Source organism: Micromesistius poutassou (genome assembly GCF_964030765.1).
Source record: "Micromesistius poutassou genome assembly, chromosome: 18".
In the NCBI taxonomy this organism is placed as follows: Eukaryota; Metazoa; Chordata; class Actinopteri; order Gadiformes; family Gadidae; genus Micromesistius; species Micromesistius poutassou.
The window spans coordinates 6,180,377-6,199,349 of NC_140288.1; the positions used below are offsets into that span (position 1 = coordinate 6,180,377).

The window sequence follows — 18,973 nt, forward strand, 5'->3', positions numbered from 1 at the left end:
ATGCCAGTGAACCTTTTCTCTATTACTCACAGTTTCAGACTGAAAGTGTACTTGTATATTTATGACAAAAAAGCACAAGTTTAATGTTTAAAGTTATTTTTCAACGACGGATGAACCAGTGGTCTGGAGAAAATATATGAAGTACCCGGTGTGCCTGGTGACTGTGCATTATGCTCCCACGTTAGGGATGGTACAGCCGAGGTCTCTCAGTTCTGCTTAGTTGGGTCTTGTATTTCCACTCCTATACACAGGTGCACACCTTTTGTTACTCATCAGTTTTTTTTGCATTGGTTGTTATCTTTATATAACATCTTCTCAGCAAACAACACATTTGTGCGTCACACATTAAAACAATTATACTAATTCATATTTTGATTGCAATCATATTAACTAAGTGAGCTCTCCAGAGGAATCCAGGCGTGTGTGTTGGTGAATGCCTTTGTTCTTCTGTCCTTTCCTGACACAACTCGTTGTGATCCACACACATTTGAACAAGCTCATCCTTCTAGTGCTATATAAATAAAGTTGCCTTGCCTTGCCTTGCCTAGTGGTGGACAAACGGTGTCACAGGAGAAACATGGTCTAACCTCCTTCTCTTTAACAGTGCAGGTCATGCAAAAATATATCTCTCTGTCTCAAAGTACAGGTCATGCAAAAAAAGATCTGTCTCTCTCTCTAACACACACACACAGCCCCTGACACAGGTCTTCTGACGCAGGTGTGTGTGCTCTCTGTCGGTGCAGGTGTAAGTGTAACCTCCACGCCTCCCAGTGCCTGCTCCAGGACGGTAACCTCCAGTGCCAGTGTGAGCACAACACCACGGGCCCCGACTGCCAGCGCTGCAAAAAGGGCTTCAAAGCCAAGTCCTGGAAGGCTGGCTCCTACCTGCCGGCGCCCAACGGATCCCCCAACACCTGTACGTATGACTCCCATTTCATCAGTCAATCACGTTATGAACGGGGGCGCGTTGAGGCCTAACGCAGCGACCGGGTTCCATTCCTGGTGCCCCCCCCCCCCTTTATTTTATCATGTTATGAATGATGGGAACACAAAATCATCTTCAGATTTGATTAAATGCAGTAATATGTCTTAACAGAGTAATATATGCCATGTTCTTTCCGGTGTTTGTAAACCTTGTACTCAGCTCCATACTCGACCTGGCGCCCGGCCAGCGGGGGTTTATGCGTCCAAGTGGGTTAAGCTCCTCGGACACTTGTAGTATAGTGACAATTGTAGTATAGTGACACTTGTAGTATAGTGCACTTGTAGTATAGTGACACTTGTAGTATAGTACACTTGTAGTATAGTGACACTTGTAGTATAGTGCACTTGTAGTATAGTGACACTTGTAGTATAGTGCACCTTTCCCAAATTCCTTCTCCACCATGGCCGTGATAACCCCCCACTACGAGTCTTCTTGTGGAAGTAGCAGACGTCGGAGAACCCGACGTAGTCTACTGTATTCATAATATCATCCGGAGGCGCACACAGCTTTTAGCCGTGATATTATATATAATATATTATATTATATAGATATTTATATTATATTATATCTAGAGCTCCGGGAGTCGCAAACGGCAACAATCACTTTTTCCTCCACGCTGCGGTTCACTCTGGACTGCAGGGAGTGGTTGGCAGGTTGAACACTGATTGGCTGTTATGTTACTTCACTCAGGGAGTGAACGCGCTGATTGGCTGTCATCACGTGAATGTTGCGGCAAAGTTCACATACAACTCGAGTGACGCGTCGTGACGTGTTGCGCTACTAAATCCTCGTGAACGCGCTCGCCCGTACCAGGGTGTTCATGCCGCGGCATTCGTCAAGTCGCGCCGCAGGTTTTTCTCACGACAAAAGTCGCCTGGAACACTCTTTACGTTGACTTTGTATGGAGTCGCACCGCCAGCCAAGAGCGGTCATTCACCACAGTGGTACCAGCTTAAAAAAGTATCTCAAAGTTGGGCTGCTAACCCTGGGAATAAGGTGCCCCTCCCTCCACACTGAGGCAGGGGGCTGACCTCACTGGCTGGGGTCGGTCGCTAGCCAGATGTTCACTGATTGAAATTCTTTAATTCACTTATTCACTAATGCAGTTTTTTTTTTAATTCATTCATGTGGATAGGATTAGCACTGCGCTTTTGTCGAAAAATCATTAACCAACAACCATACATAATTTAACATAGTATTATATTTTAAAATAAATCAATCTGTTATTTTCATAAATGGACCATAATAAGTACACTACGGTTGATTCAGCGCATTCATTCCTTTCATGCAGTGATTGTAATAAATGAAAACAAGCAGCAATCAATGAGGGTGCAGATTACAGGGAAGAGCAATGTCATTAGAACCAGACGAGGAAAGTAACAGCTGGGCTCCTTCATGGTCTCCTTCTCCCTCACACACCAGGAGCAGCAGGAGGGCTGGTGGGGGAAGTCCTCTTGGAGAACATAGCCTGCTTCCTATGATAAAAGAATAATCTAGGCCAGCCCCTCCCTTGATTCAGCTCTCAAACAAACAGACATTCTCTCTCTCACACATTCACACACAGTGACTCACAGCCCACTATATACAAATGCATGAACCCACACAGAGGCACGCACACAAACACACACTTTCACTGTTACACTTTTTAGAGTTACAGACACCGACACTTGCACAGACCTACACATTTACATGCACAGGGAAAAGCACACACAAACACACACACTCTCACACACACACACACACTACACAGCGAAATGGTTTTGCTGGTCTATTCCATTGTCAGCACTTCTATGATCTTATTGTTTCTCATACCTTAACCCACAGACATCCTGCCTCCGTTTTAAAGTACACTATACATCACAGGTCACTTTGAAGGTTATAATGTTTTAAAGATATGCGTCTTCAATAATGGGCATAAGCACTACGCCTCTCATAACAGGAATTGTATATGTTATGTGTATATTGTGTTTCACTGTAATGACGGCATAGAAACCCAACATAAAGAAGTCTTTGGGCTTCAGTGCTTTCTACGTGTTCACTGTATTCAGAGGACTGTACGTTTGCCGTTTGGTTTCTACTTCAAAGCCTCTTGAGAGTCTTCCGAGAGATTCTCTTATTCTGAAAGACGCCCAGTCCGTCTCCACCAGCTGAGTGTGATAAGTGAGCCAGCGTCGGGTGTTAAGGCACTGCATGAGTAAACACTCATCTCCCCTTCCTTCTCTCTCTCTTCCAGGTGCTATCGCTGGTTCCCCCTCCGGTTCCAGTAAGTACAGAAAAGGAAGCCAAAAGGAAAGCAGAGGATGTGGTTGTTCATATCCTCTTTCTCCACCCCTCTCATTTCCCCTCTCATTTCCATCTGTCTGTTGATGGATCTTCAGTTACTACCTCTCCTCCCGTTGTATTGCCGTGTGTGACTCCTCTATTCCCTCCTCTCATGGGATCTACCTATAGATGTGTAGCATCTCATTTCTCCGTCAGCCTGGTATGGCGTTCATGGCCATCAGTCCTGTTCTCTGGGTCCATCAGGGCGTCAGGCATTTCTTCAACACTATTTGCCCTTTTTCTTTTTTGTTTTAACTCCAAACAGTGCTGCTGATAGATGAAAAAGAAACGCAACAGGGGAAGGATGAGAGACCAAGAGAGAGAGGTAGAAAGAGAGAGAGAGCGAGAGAGAGATGTAGAGATAGATAGAGGGAGAGATAGAGGGAGAGAAGGGTAATAAGAGAGAGCGAGAGATAGCTAAGGAGTGAGGTAAAGAGAGAGAGAGAGAGGCAGTGAAGAAGAGGATGTGGGAATGTGTTAGTGAGTTGTAATGCAGTGTGATTCCGGGTGAAGAGCTCAGGGAGGCAGGAATAAAAGGGAATTTGATTAAGGATTCTCTCTGTGGAGAGGGGCTCTCAGCCTCGGAGCTGTTAGACAGAAACGATCGGCAAAGTGGCTACATCAACCCTGACAGCCGGGCTCCCTCCACATGGTCCACCGCCACGGAGCACACGGGGAGACGCCACAACCAGACTGGCCATGCACAAGTCCCCCTGCTTTACGCACCGCTCTCTATGAAGCTAATTCAATCACACCAGGCCAACAGCAGACACGATGGGAGCTTGATTATAGTCAGTTATATTGACAAAGGACTAGCACAAATCTATGGTCAAAAATTGCCACGGTTTGACCTGTAATGCTTATCCAAAGGGAGAGGAAGTAGAGCCATAAGTGTCCCTTTTATACCCCCTGAAGCCGAGGAGGAGGCTGGAGGTGACAATGAAGACGACACAGAAAATGAAAGTGAAAGTGAAAAAACATCGATACCCACCACTGCCAACACAGAGGGAGAACGCTCAACAACGGCTACCACCGAACCTCCGCAAGGTGCCAATCAGTAGCGGGTTAGTTATGATAAACCAGATCATAGAAGTAGTGTTAGTAGTGTAGTAGTTTATAGTTGTGACGTGTTACGGGGGGAAGACGTGTGTGCGGGGTGGGTGCAGGATGTGTTGCTGTGCCATTGTGTGTATTTGTGCTTGCCTGTACAGCATGCATCATTAACAAAGCAAGTCACCCCAGGTCTCAAAATGTACAGCCGCTGCATCTCAGGGACATTAACTTCAAATGTCGTGTTCAGTCCTTGGCCAGACCGTGAGAGCGTCAGGCCATCAGACAGTTGGACGTTATTTGTTCTGACTGACTGACTTTCAGCCATGTGCTGTCAGCTGCCCTATGTAAAGTGGTCCTCAGAAGTTGCTCATGCTAAATTTAAACCTGCCATCCTGGCAGTCGGCGGCCCTCTGGTGTTCAGCGGAGAGGCACTTAGCAGGTGGGCGGGGCCGGCAGCGCCCACTGCCCTGTCATCACACTTTGCTTTTTAGATACGGAAATGCATTAAGGCTTTTCTTTATGGCGCAGCGTCTCTTTCTGGTTACTGTTATCGGCCGACATTAAGAGAAGCAGGGAGTCAGTGATTTGTTGTTGTTCGGGAGGATCAGATCGAAATACTCTTCCTCCTGGGTCTCAATGAAATGTCACCAGTGAAGTTTCGTCAGACACTTTTAGAGAGAGGAGACGCGCACACACACACACACACAGTGTACAACTTAACACAACAATAGCATCTATATGCTGTGACATCATACACACATTGTCTTTACTCCCAAAGAAATTCATTGAAGCACTTAGCAACCTGCACCCGGCGCTATGGAGCATTCAACCGGTCAGGGACCATGACGTATTAGACATGTTGCTAAGCTAAGTGCTAAATCGAACAATGTCCGAAACCAGAAGAGGAGCAGAGACGCAGTGAGGACAGCAGCAGCACGGCTCCAGGGCGGGGCTGGGGGGGGAGGGGCTGGGGAGGGAGGGGCTGGGGAGGAGGGGAGTGCTCTCTAGCCGCTGGATCATCATCTCCCTCCCACGGCCAGGTGCACTGAGCCCCGCACGCTCGGAGGGGATTAGCGCGGCCGCTGGTGAGCCTCTGATCCGCCGGGCTCCCAGCCCATTGGTCCAGGGGAGAGATGCGCCAGTCCATGGGGGCGTGGCTAGCAGAACTGGGAAAAAAATAATAATTAAAACCCTAAGCCTCACAAGGTTATAGCCCTCTCCACGTGACCCCACCGTGACCCCTACCCGTTATTTTCTTGCCAAAAATGGTGGGGGGGGGGCGTTTGCATGCTCAGACCTTTAATACAACAGAATACATGCAGACACACAACTATGTGCAAATCTAATTAGTGACACAAGATTAGAAAGTACGCGCACCCATACCCACACACAATCATACACAACACAGGCAACACGCAATAATGGAAGTTCATACAAAATCAAAGGCACACACATATCTATTACGGCTACAATGTCTCAGCCTCATTCTCCTCCTCGCTTAAAACCTCTCTCTCTAAATCCCCGCCGCGCCGCCGAGGCGGGAGCATGTCCAGGACATCATGTGACCCATTAATACGTTCCTGCTGTCACTCAGCCCGGTGCCGTCGGGGGCGGCGCCGGGGTCCTCCTGAATACCGATGTCTTCATTAGTCTGCTGTTAAGTCAAGTCGTAGTAATGGCTGATCGCAATGCTCACACTGACAGCTGCCATGGAATATTATTGCTATTATTGTTATTTTTTTGTGATGATTAATGCTGGTTACATATGCAAGCTGCAAATTATGTCATTAGATGCAAATGTGTTTGTGTGTGTGTGTGTGTGTGTGTGTGTGTGTGTCTGCGTGTGTGCGTGCGTGCGTGCGTACGTACGTGCGTGTGTGGGTGGGTGGGTGCGTGACCCACATAGCCTGCCTACGTCAGTCTGTCTGTACTGGGCCGCTGACATGTTTCTCTATGCATTAGAGTGTGAATAAATGAGAGTAAATGAGTACAGCACCCCACCCTCCTGCCATCCTTCCTGCGTGCCTGTTTGTTTGTGTGTGTGTGTGTGTGTGTGTGTGTGTGTGTGTGTGTGTGTGTGTGTGTGTGTGTGTGTGTGTGTGTGTGTGTGTGTGTGTGTGTGCGTGCCTGTTTGTGTGTGTGTGTGTGTGTGCGTGTGTGTCAGGGGACAGTTAGTCAGTCCATCTGTGCAGACAGACTGGCACATGTCACAGGATTACGCAATAATTCAGCTCAGCCCTTCAGTGACTGGGTGCTGCTGCATGGGGTAAATAAGCAGAAATCTCTCAACTATACTTAGATTCAAACCTCTTTTCCTTTTGCATAGAGTCCGCCCTGTACACCAAACCAGAGCTCAGTTCTCAAACCCTTACAGGTAGGAAGGACTGCACTAGGACTGAGGAACCTTATGGTCCACCCTAACTAGACAGTAGTACTAGAACCACACCTAGCTGTATAGCTGCAGGTCCATTAAAAACCTGGTAGTGTCCCACTAGTGTGCAGTGGACCTTACCTGGGTTTATTCTGTGCTTTAAATGTAGAATAAAGTTGGGTATATCTTTGTAATGACGATGGTATTGTGGTCCCTAAGCTTAGGTCAATGAGATGCAATGCATACAATACTATTTTACTTTAACCCACATAAAAACAGTTTATAATTGTAAATGAAGGTCTGACAATATTTTTTGTATAGTCAATAATTGGTTTGAATAAATATAACAAACAAACAAAGTTGTCTCTGGGATATCTTTAGAACAATTGCTGATAATATAAAAATATATATCCCTCCACATTAAATATAAATAATAAACATGCAATTAGCTTGTAAAACTTGAACATGAATCATAACAATACGACTGTGTAAAGGTTTCCTCTTCCCAGGATATTCACACAACAGTCACACCTTCAACAGACGTAAAAAAGATAGAAAACACCATGCTATGCTGAGAAAACACCATGCTAAAGCCATGCTACGCTCAGCGCCTCAGCTTTAACCTCTCTCAGCAGTATGAGATCACACTTGCAATGTGGTTCTCACCCGCTGCATGCGTGTGTGTGTGTGCAGTGCTTGTGGATGTGTTCCACTCACACAGTACACAGGTGAGAGAGAGAGGAGAGGGAATGCACAAACCATCTGAGGCAGCATCTCGTATGCTAATGCCTAGGGCCTAGCCTCCTCCTTCCTCACTGTGTTCCTCCTTGTCTCTCCCTACCATCACCGATGCCTCAGACGTAGCAGGGACGTCTCCCACACTAGCTGCTGGCATGGAGGGCTCGACCCCAGCCGACACTGAGACACAGACGTTGTCTTCTACCACCTCCACCGTATCTCAGACCTCATCTGGCACAGAGTCCCCTGGACCTCTACCACCTCCCACGGACGGGGATCTTTCTGCCCCCTTCACGCCTGTCCCCTCAGAGGAGAACAATCCCACCGCTTCCACCAGGCACCCAGAGCCAATCACCAGTCAAGAGTCAGAGCTGGTGGGTCCACTTGTCAAACAAGTGACCCGACCTCTCCTGGTTGCTTCTGGAGAGCTACCTTCTCCACATGCTGAAGAGACTAAACTACCTCCAGGACGATCTGAAACGTCCACACGTCCTGTCCCACAAGAGACCAATCTAAATGCTGTTCCAAGTTTTCTCGAAACCAAACTGTCAGAGTCAAGGCTGGAAGAGAAAGAGGGTAAGCCACACCCATAGATCTAGATTACTGTTACAGACTGCAATAGCCATATAGTGTAATAGCTGAACCTAGAGTAGAGGTAGTACAGTAGGGTATAATAAGTATCATTCTCAATTTAAGTCAACCTGATGTCTTGCATGTTGTGTTACCTCGTAAAATTTCAGCTGAACTAATTGAATCGCCTGCTCTTGTTCTATGCATCCTGCCATAATGTTAGCCAGCGTTGTATCAGATAACATTTCGACTAAGGTAACTAATTCAATCAGGCCCATGTAGTGACATTGAAATCTAGTTAATGTGGATGAGTGTGGATGTGAGTGGCTCTACGGAGACAAGGAGGGTGGAGGGGGGGGTGGAGCTGGGCTGAAGAGCGATGGGTGGAGTAGTATTGGCAGTGGAGGGCCAATGAAGGTACTGGTCCACTTAACGGTGATTCTTCATTGTTCAGACACACAGAGCCCTTCTTCAGAGACACGCACACGCACACACACGATTACTGACACATACACAAACACTGACACGCACACACACACGCACACAAACAATTACTGACACATACAAAAACACTAACACGCACACGCACACCAACAGTTACAGACAGACTGAGAAAAGCACGCATTTATGCACACAACTAGTTACACACTCGTTACACACATACACGCACACATATGCACACCCACAGAAATAAAGAATGTGTGCATACAAATACACACATTCAGAAACACGCACACACATATTTCACAAACACACACAAACTCATAGACCCAGACAAACACTTATTGGCACACACTGTCCAACTAATCTAACGCTCGGAATAAACATTGGGGAATCCAAATACTCTGGCACCTCATGTCTGACGAGACACTGGATGGTGAGCTGATTAAGATTTACACCGGGCGCCATTCCAATCCTACCCCACCTCCCTCTCCCAGAGCTAACAAGCTGACTAATAATAATAATCATAATAATGCTTTATACCTTTGGTACGACCTTCCTCCCCTTCTCAGGTAGTGATGGATGAGAGTTGATAAGAGAGAGGAGGAGATGGGTATGCTTGTGGTACCAGAAGCTGGCCCAGAAAGGAGAGAGTGGGAGCGTGGAGATGGGTGGGGTGTTTCACTTTGATAAAGGGATAGCGGTGGCTCAATGCCAGCCGTGTGTTGGGGGTTGGGGGGAGGATTGAGATGTTCCTGGTGCCGGGAGAACAGATGTGAGCCACGGGGGTGTCGGTGTTGGTGTGGGTGTGGGTGTGTTATAGAGAGTGGGTGGGGGGGGGATAGAGAGTGGGTGGGGGGGGAAAGAGAGTGGGTGGGGGGGGGGGGGGAAGAGAGTGGGTGGGGGGAGTGGGAGAAAGCCTCAGGGAGGGAGAAGGTGGGAACTCCACAGGGGGAAGCTGGCAGCAACACTCACACTATGAGAACTACTGAAGATGTGAGTGTGGGGAGCGTCTGGATGAGGGGGCGGTACACGTATACCCTAAAGAGCATCACACAGATCTCTGCCGGTCTGCTGTCAGTAGCAGCAGCAGATTGGACCCCCCCCCCCCCCCGGTATAGTAGCAATCCCCACTGCTGAGAAGGCCTCAGCCGGAGGGCGTAGGGAGGAGGACACCAGGAGGAGGACACCAGGAGGAGGGTCACACGGGGAGGACCTCCTTCAGCCCTGGGCTGCAGTGAGCCTCACAGTCTTCATCCACTAGACGTTAGAGCAGGGCATGGCCGCTCTGCAGGAGTCGTCACTATTCGTTGTGTGATTGTGTTGATACATAAAGCAGGTCCTTTGTGTTTGGGAGGGGCTAAAAGGAGGCTGCTACTTGATTCACAGACGATACACGTTACTGTAGTGGAAAGGAGAAGTGAAGCAAAGTGATACTGAAGCCAAGTGTCTGAGCAGTGAAGGGTAGGAAGATAAAAGCATTTAGCTGGACGGACTTCCGGACATCTGCTATTATATGTACCTGCTATCTTCTTCTCTAAAGTCATTAATCAATTTCTGTAGGCCTACTTCCAAGATGATGATACCCCTGGTCATTCCACAGTGTTATGCAAACAGTATTTAGGAAAAGTAAAGGGCTGCAAAGAGTTTGTTGAACAGCTGACGATGACGTTCCTGATGCAGGTGAGGGAGATTTGTTTTTCCTTATTGGGATTATTTGACATTGTTTAGTGCAAATTGTATATTGACAAGTGTATCAATATGATATTGTCCTTGCTGCATTTCAGTGAGTTCAACAAAAACATTATTCTGCCGTATTCTATGAATTGAACAAGGTTTAAAGAGAAGCAAAGCACCCTGAGAATGGCATAAAGCCCTCGGGGAAAATGGTACAGAGTGAAAAGAAAAATTCAGATGGAGAACAATGAAGACTCATAAATGTTGCATGTGCACGGAGCTCGTTACAGTGAGGGAGATACTGTGAACTTACACAGAAAATGGTTCAACATGAAAGGTTGTTTGTACTACAAGAACTTAATTCTTAAAGAGGCATTTGGATACTTTTTTTGTATGTTTTTTGATGTGTGCAGCATAGAGGAACCCCAGTGCTGATCCGCTGTAGTTCAGCATCAAACAGCCACCAACCCTTTTTACACTGCCAAATATGCCAGTCTTATACCCGCCTTATTCCCGGGATGGTCCGCACGTTGATTTTGCACCTCAATTTACCCTCTCAGACCCTACACATATTGGGGGTTTCATTTTCATGTAAATGCAGTTAGATGGCTCCGCGGTTCCAGGGACTTGGGTAGAGGTGTTGATGACGGAGCGATATCAACATGAGGAGTTCTAACTGGAGAAATGGTGAACTCCACGAGTTGCTGACCATCATGAGAGAGAAGGTGATGCAGTCGCATTTAACGAAGACGGGGAAAGATGGTGCGATCTACGAAAAAGTACCAGAGGAACGTTCCTTACGAGGCGTTCGTCGGGATAAAAAACAAGTGGTCAGCAAAATAAAGAATATGTTGGCATTTTGCCACTTATAAATAGTTAATCCTGTTTGTAGCCTACACTCAGATGTAGTCTACTCATTCTTGCATGCAAGGGGGTTAAAAGTATGTAAGAGTATGTAAATGATTGTAAAGAGGTCTCTGTGCATAGTCCCGCCTACTCCAATCAACCAAGAAAGCCAGATCCTTGACGAAGACGTTTCACAGGCAACACAGGGAACGCAGGGTGTTGCTTTAGGGGAAACCAAGAAGCCCTGAAGTCCTTTGTGTGTAACGGTGATGTTTCACTAACAGATCCTGTTCAAGTGGAGGCACATGAACCTGGGCCAGGTGCTGCAGAAACAACCAGAGATGAACCTTTACATGGTCATAGTACAGTCCAGTGCTAGATGAACCTTTACATGGTCATAGTACAGCCCAGTTCTAGATGAACCTCTACAGGGTCAAAGTACAGCCCAGTGCTAGATGAACCTCTACAGGGTCATAGTACAGTCCCCATTCCCTTTAGACGTGGGGGCAGCCCGATACTGAAGCCACACATACAGAGTTGCTGATGCACGTACAAAGCAGAACGTTTGGCCCGGGGCCACGAGTCATTAGATGAGTCATCGGGTCCGTGGTACAGCCTACAATGGACGCCATCAGGGTGTTGGCGCTTTGCACAAAAGCATCCACCAAATGGCATATATTGTTTTGGTTGAACTCAGACATATTAAATAAATATCAACACATCTTTCAGTCCTTCCTTCACGCTCCCGCTGGCTGATGACCGCTGTCAGCTGACAGGTGAACCCTCTTGGTGCCACAGGGGCCCCTGGCTGTAGGGCTGTGGGCCCCTGGCTGTAGGGCTGTGGGCCCCTGGCTGTAGGCTGTAGGCCCCTGGCTGTAGGGCTGTGGGCCCCTGGCTGTAGGCTGTAGGCCCCTGGCTGTAGGGCTGTGGGCCCCTGGCTGTAGGGCTGTGGGTCCCTGGCTGTAGGCTGGAGGCCCCTGGCTGGAGGCTAGAGGCCCCTGGCTGTAGGCTGGAGGCCCCTGGCTGTAGGCTGGAGGGCCAGAGAGGAGCCCGTCGCTGTGTGCATTAGTTACCTGCTCCTTCACAGTGATCACTGTCCATCTGACACGAGGAGGAGGAGGGGAGCAGCTCCTCTGGGAGGAGGAGGAGGAGGAGGGGAGCAGCTCCTCTGGGAGGAGGAGGAGGAGGACGCCCACCAGGAGGAGGAGGGACCTCCTGGAGGAGCGTAGTGGTGTAGTTCCACTTCAGTAGTTCTGAGTCTATAGCAGCATTATTATAACAATGTGGTTATAATAATGCTGCTTATTAGCTGCTATCTTTGTATTTATATATCTATCCATCCATCTCTTACTATCTATCTCTCTATCTATATTTATATAAATATCCCTATCTATCTTTCTATCTCTATCCTTCTAGTTATCTTTCTATCTCTATCTATCTATCTACAGTATCTACCTGTTAATGTCTGCAGTGTGTATCTACAGTAGAGCTTAGAGCTTGACCTACGAAGCTGACTGATGTGCAGAAGCTGCTGGTGCTTGAACAGAGTGGCTTCATAGCTGCTAGTTTCCCATGGCCCCTACGTTAGCTCTGCCCTCTCCATAGCACCGAGCACCGCCCCACAGGCTCCAGCCGCGTGTGAGTAGCGTAGCGCCGTAGTGCCGGCAGACGACTCCAGCAGAGTGTTAAACCTCACATTCCTTTAATCCCTGAAGGGCTTCTGGAGCTCTTGATCTCGGGAGGGCCCCAGGCCAGACAGTTGTTTGGAATCATATACGACGATTTCAAAGGTAAGACCAGCGCCCAGGACCGAGTGAGGCGGGGTCTCCAGGGGTTTGGGGGGGGGGTGGGGGGGGGGGGGGGGGGGGGGGGGGGGGGGGCGCTGGGGTGTAGACGTTTAGACACAACCACCTCGTTTTAAAGAGGCAGAATCTAGGGGTGGGGGGGCCAACGTACAACACGTGCACATTGCAAAACAGGAATGGACACTACATTTTGTTCCAAAGTTGTCACCTTGCAGGTTGTTTGTTTGTCTTCCCTGTGTGTCCTCCCTCCGTGGGGCTGGAGGGGTCAGCAGACCCAGGCTGCCCATTACAACACCATGTAACCACCGACTGGTCCCATTACACCATGTGACCCACCGATCGAGAGGCGATTACCAACCAGTAAACACACACTGGGAAGCTTCTGGATGTTTTGGTTAATTTTACGAGAGAGAACTGTGTCCAACTGCCACTCTTGTCTATGGAGTAATTGATCTATATTTCATTAGGCGCTCTCTCTCTCTATCTCTGCTCAGTTACCAGAGAGAGCGACTTTATGGGTCTCTCCCTTTAAAACCATTAATATTTCAGCTGGGCTCATCAACCAAACAATAATACAATAATCACATGACGGCTGATTAAACAGCTAAGCTCCCTTCTTTTTGTTATGTGTATTTAAATGTGTATTTGCATGAACACGTGCGGCAGCAGGCCTCTTCGGAGGACAGCCGTGCCTTGCAGCTGGGGTTCACGCTGGAGCTGCTGCAGCTTGTGAAGCTCAATGCAGTCTTAATGAAAGACCCAACACACAGAGCTATGGCAGCCTGTCCCACCTCAACACCCCCTCCCACAGACATACCTACCATCAAAATATAGATATATATAGAAGATAAAACCCAAACACCCGTAATTATTATTATTATAACGAGTATCACTTAATCACCCATTACCAGTTGGTTTGTGAAGCGTCCTGCTGTATAAACAGCCTCTCTGGAACCTCCTGTGTTCTCTATGTTACGTGTGAACACTGGTCACATTCTTCACACTGAGGCATCGCTCGCATTAGGAAATGTTTTGTAAAAATGTTCATCAATGAGGATATTTACAGATAAATCAAAGCTAAGATCTTAGCCCTTCATTCGTGACATATAAAACCTCCACAAAAGACATTTAACGTCCCCATACATTAGCAACCCATCTCATAACACGTAGAAATTATTGAAGACTATCTATAAATAGCTCTATTTATAGAGCCTGAGCAATAAAAGGGACACATCATAATTAACATTCTGTAACACACATACTGTAACACATCACACATTTCTAATTCACGTGCCCCAAGTGCAGGCCTCCATGTAGGCCTCCATTGTGCATCACCAGCCAGGAGCAGCTACGTGGAGCTAAGCTACGTGGAGCTAAGCTACGTGCCCTCTCTCCTCCAGACTGTGAGTGCTACGGCCATTCCAACCGCTGCAGCTACATCGACTACCTGAACATCGTGACGTGTGTCAGCTGCAAGCACAACACCCGCGGACAGAACTGCCAGCACTGCCGCCTGGGGTACTTCCGCAACGCCACGGCCGAGCTGGACGACGAGAGCGTCTGCGTGGGTCAGTGGAAGTCACTAGAAGTTCACCTTTAAAAAGGGGAGACCTTGGGAGGTCGGCTATATTTTAGAAACAAGCGTGAACTCTTTCATAAGAAGTTCATAACAAATCAGGTCATATTAAGTTATTCAAATTATTTCCTGTTTATTTTTTTATTCCCCAGAGGAGGAGTAAAAACATGTATTTATTTATGTGTTTTATAAATAGATGTATTTATTTATTTGTAGTGCATTGTAAGTGCATTCTTTTTTTGGGGGCGTTTGTAGAGCGTTGCTCTCAACTCAGTGTTGCCTCCTACTGCTAAATTATTAACAGCCACCCCAAATACCCGCCAGATTTGCATATTCTCCGGGAAAAATAGAAAGCCCAGGTTACTGTACATGCTGTTTTGCTCCTTATTTTTAATTTCTCCCTTAATTAACAACACGCCTTGTTTAAGAAGGTCAGCCGTCGGCGGGCTGCGAGGTGGGAATGCGTTGTGGCGTTGGCTCCATCTGTGGGTGGACTGCAGGGGGTCAGAGGGTAGAGCAGACCAGAGGGCCGCTGCGTCAGAGTCAGCACAAATACGCTCCCATTAGCCTCCCTGCCAGCCTACTGGCACACATGGTTAGAAATAATACTAACTAACATCAGGGCCACGCTAGCCACTCAGTAGCATCAACCTGACACACACAGTTTAGTCCTGTCACACCACACATACATGTGCGCATGCACACACATAAACGTGGGCATACACACACACAAACACCCACAGACACCCACTGACACACTTATACATGCACACACACACACACCTACACCGACACGACCATGCACACACACACATATTGACACACCTACATGGACAGCCACACGCACACACACAGACAAAGGAAAACACATAAATAACCATGACCTCGAAACACACCTATGAAACTGTAGCATGCAGTGAGGCGTTGGATGAATGATGGAACCCTATGAATATAATGCATCATTTGATATTGCTTTTAAATGAGAAACAACTCTATTGTGCTCCTCTTCTTTCGAGAGAGGGATCCTAATCCTAACCTTCATTCCATATTCAAGTTGGATTGTTTTTATCCATCACACAGTCCGTCACTCTTGTGATAGACTAATTATAACTATAGTTATATAATGACTACATTTATTTTTGGGATCTCAATCATTGTTGAGCTCAGTGGGTGAGATCAAAGGGTCAACTAGTGGGCCCCAACCTTTGGCTTCAGGTGTGCCACTAAATAAGACCTTTCACCATCACATCATCTCTACGGTACAAACAAATGATTACACATGCAGGGGCTGAGCAAAGAGCAGCCCTAGTACTGTAGTACTCTACTGTAGTATTTATATTTAGAAAACACAAATTAACACAAACATCAATGGTCAACACTACAATGGAAAACAGGATTAAATAGATGCAGCAACACTACTTTTTAAATGATCAACCAGAATACTAATATACACCAAAATATATGGCCTATATACGTTTATAAATATATACGTTTATAAATATATACGTTTATGAATATATACGTTTATAAATATATACGTGTATAAATATATACGTTTATAAATATATACGTACCAAAGGATCCAATCCTCAAAGGCTTCACATGACTCCACCTGTCTGTTCCCCCCCCCCCCCCCCAGAGTGTAACTGTAACCAGCTGGGCTCCGTCCACGACCGCTGCAACGCCACGGGCTACTGCCAGTGCAGAGAGGGCGCCACGGGGCCCAAGTGTGACGACTGCCACCCCGGGTACTACTGGAAACAAGGCTGCTACCGTGAGTCAGGGGAGGGCGGTGTGTGTGTGTGTGTGTGTGTGTGTGTGTGTGTGTGTGTGTGTGTGTGTGTGTGTGTGTCTATGTCTGTGTGTGTGTCTGTGTGTGTGTGTGTGTGTGTGTGTGTGTCTATATGTGTGTGTCTATATGTGTGTGTGTGTGTGTCTATATGTGTGTGTGTGAGTGTGTGTGTGTGTGTGTCTATATGTGTGTGTGTGTGTCTATATGTGTGTGTCTATATGTGTGTGTCTATATGTGTGTGTGTGTGTGTGTCTATATGTGTGTGTCTATATGTGTGTGTCTATATGTGTGTGTGTGTGTGTGCGTTCAGGGTGTAGCAGACTGCTCATGTTAATGAATGGTGTTTCTTAGCCGCTGAGCGCTGGCTGTATCCTCCGGTCCGGGGGGAGTGGATCATGAAGCTCGTTAGCAGCATCACTTGCTCCTTTAATTGATGACCCTGTCACCCCTGACCTCGTTATGGCACCACGCCACAATCACACATCCAGCAGTCAGACGCTGCTCTACACATCAGCTTACACACTCAACGCACAAAGACACACCCACACACGTATAGACACACACACACACACACACACACACACACACACACACACATGCATATAGACACACACACACACACAAAGACACACCCACATGCATATAGACACACACACACACACACACACATATATAGACACACACACACACACACACACATATAGACACAATCACACACACACATAGAAACACATAGCCCAACATGCAGACAGGCATAATGCATGGAGCTGTAGGTCATCCTGTAGGAACACAAAGACTTCTTTAGAGTAGTTAAGGATCTCAGACAGGAAGAAGCACTCGTCCCGTTCTATTTTTAGGCCCATTTCTAGGTCAAGTGGCGCAGTATTAATACTCTCTGTTTCCTCTAATGCCGGGTTATTGCTTTTTAATGACATTCTGCTATGGTCCAAAGATTAGCACAACATATAGACCCTTAAGAGAACACAGACTGATGTACACTCTGTGGTCACCCAGAGGGAGACCGAGAACACAGACTGATGTACACTCTGTGGTCACCCAGAGGGAGACACAGTGACAGCACCAGGTGTAGCAGCGTGTTGTCCCCCAGGCTGCAGGATTTATCTTACCTCTTCTCTCTCTCTCGCCCTCTCTTGATCTCTCTCTCCCTCTCCGTCTCCGTCTCCTTCCTACCTTGTTCTTTTTGCCCTGGATTTTTGTGTCCTCCTCCCACCTCCTCCCCTGTCTGTTTCCTCCCACCTCCTCCCACCTCTTCCCTGTCTGTTTCCTATCGTCCCCCCACCTCCTCCTACACCCCTCCTCCCATCTGTCGCTCCTCTCACACACCTCTCCCTCCTCTCCTCTCTCTCTCCACTCCCCCAATGCCTCTTTACCGCCTGTCACTCTGTCACTTTGCACACTCTCCTCCATGTTGCCTGCGACTCTTCCTCCTGTTTCACGTTGGTCTCTGTCGCCCCCCCCCCCACCCCCCCTCTGCCCCCCCCCCCCCCCCTCTGTCTGTTCCTCTGCCCCCCCCCCCCCCCCCCCCCGTCCCTCCGCAGCCGACATGTGTGACGAGGAGCTGCTGCTGTGTCAGAACGGGGGCAGCTGCTACCAGGGCCAGAGGTGCGTCTGCCCGGCCGAGTTCAAGGGGGTCCTGTGCCAGCAGTCGCGCTGTGAGGACGGCCAGGACTGCAGCGCCGCCCCGGCCCCCCGGACCCCCGCCCCCCTGCTGGTCTGCAGCCTCCTCCTCCTCCTCCTCCTGGGCCCCCTAACGTCCCCCTGAGCGGCCCGGCCCCCGCCCTCAGATAGAACCACGGCCGCGCTGAGGGGCGGCCGCGTCTGCACGGGAGGGAGCGAGGGGTGGAGGCGTGGCCCGGGCGCGGCCCCGTGGAGGACTGCTCTGTGGTGCGGCGTGTGCATATATACATGCAGCGCTGCCAGCTCACACACACACACGTATACACAACACACCCACAACACGCGCTCATATATGCATATTAATGAACTCGCAAAGACAGAACTGAAACATGACACACACACGTTTACATACAAACACACACACACACACACACACGGTACAATCACACCACTGGACTGTTACTGTTACCGGGCCTTTTCTCAGGTGTGTGTACAGACACACACACACAGGGACACACGGAGAGAGGCAGGGGGCCAGCTCAGGGGGGGTGGGGGGGGGCACGGCGGAGAGGGAGGGGCGTCAGAGCGAACCAACCACTGTCTCTTCCCTTTATCCAGAGCTGGAGAACACGCGTCATACCAAAAAGTGTCAAACTAAAAGAGGATCCAACACTAAGCCAAGCCACTCACACTCACTTCAGAGGACAGACTGCTGCTGCACACAAAGACTTTTGTTTTGCTCTTGATTTCCATGAGTTGAGACCAGGAGCTCTCCAGCAGCAGACTGCTGGGGCCTGAGGGTCTGGGCTGGGGGGGAGTGAGGGGTGGGGGGGGTCTGTATGCTGCTGGAGCCGAAGTAGAGGATTAACTAGGTTTCATTTTACAACAAATTGGACTTGATTTCACATTTTCTTCTATTTCTGCTGCATTTGATTTCTTCTGTTTCTCATGTCATTGTATTTAATGTGCCCACTAACAGTCGCTGAGATTATACATATATTAATATAACATCCTGACCATTATGAATAATACAAATTTAGCCACTATTATGGTCGTGATAGGAATGAGTGATTGTTGCCACACTTAGCGAGATTTTATCTTGACACAGTATTCAGGAAACAGAATTTACCTTATCAGAAATCTAAAAAGAAAGAGAAAA

The 18,973-nt window shown here is 48.0% G+C and overlaps 1 protein-coding gene across 1 annotated transcript in view; it reads left to right on the top strand.

Moving 5' to 3' along the window:
* The window catches only part of ntng2b (netrin g2b), a gene marked incomplete at its 5' end in the record, with an annotated part of 21,436 nt that extends 2,463 nt beyond the window's left edge, over positions 1-18,973 (top strand). The window contains 5 exons of the mRNA XM_084483271.1: positions 744-916; positions 3,219-3,248; positions 14,209-14,376; positions 16,024-16,158; positions 17,736-18,973. Coding sequence (XP_084339397.1) covers positions 744-916; positions 3,219-3,248; positions 14,209-14,376; positions 16,024-16,158; positions 17,736-17,959 — 730 coding nt within the window. The 3' untranslated portion in view covers positions 17,960-18,973. The remainder of the gene's footprint in view (positions 1-743; positions 917-3,218; positions 3,249-14,208; positions 14,377-16,023; positions 16,159-17,735) is intronic.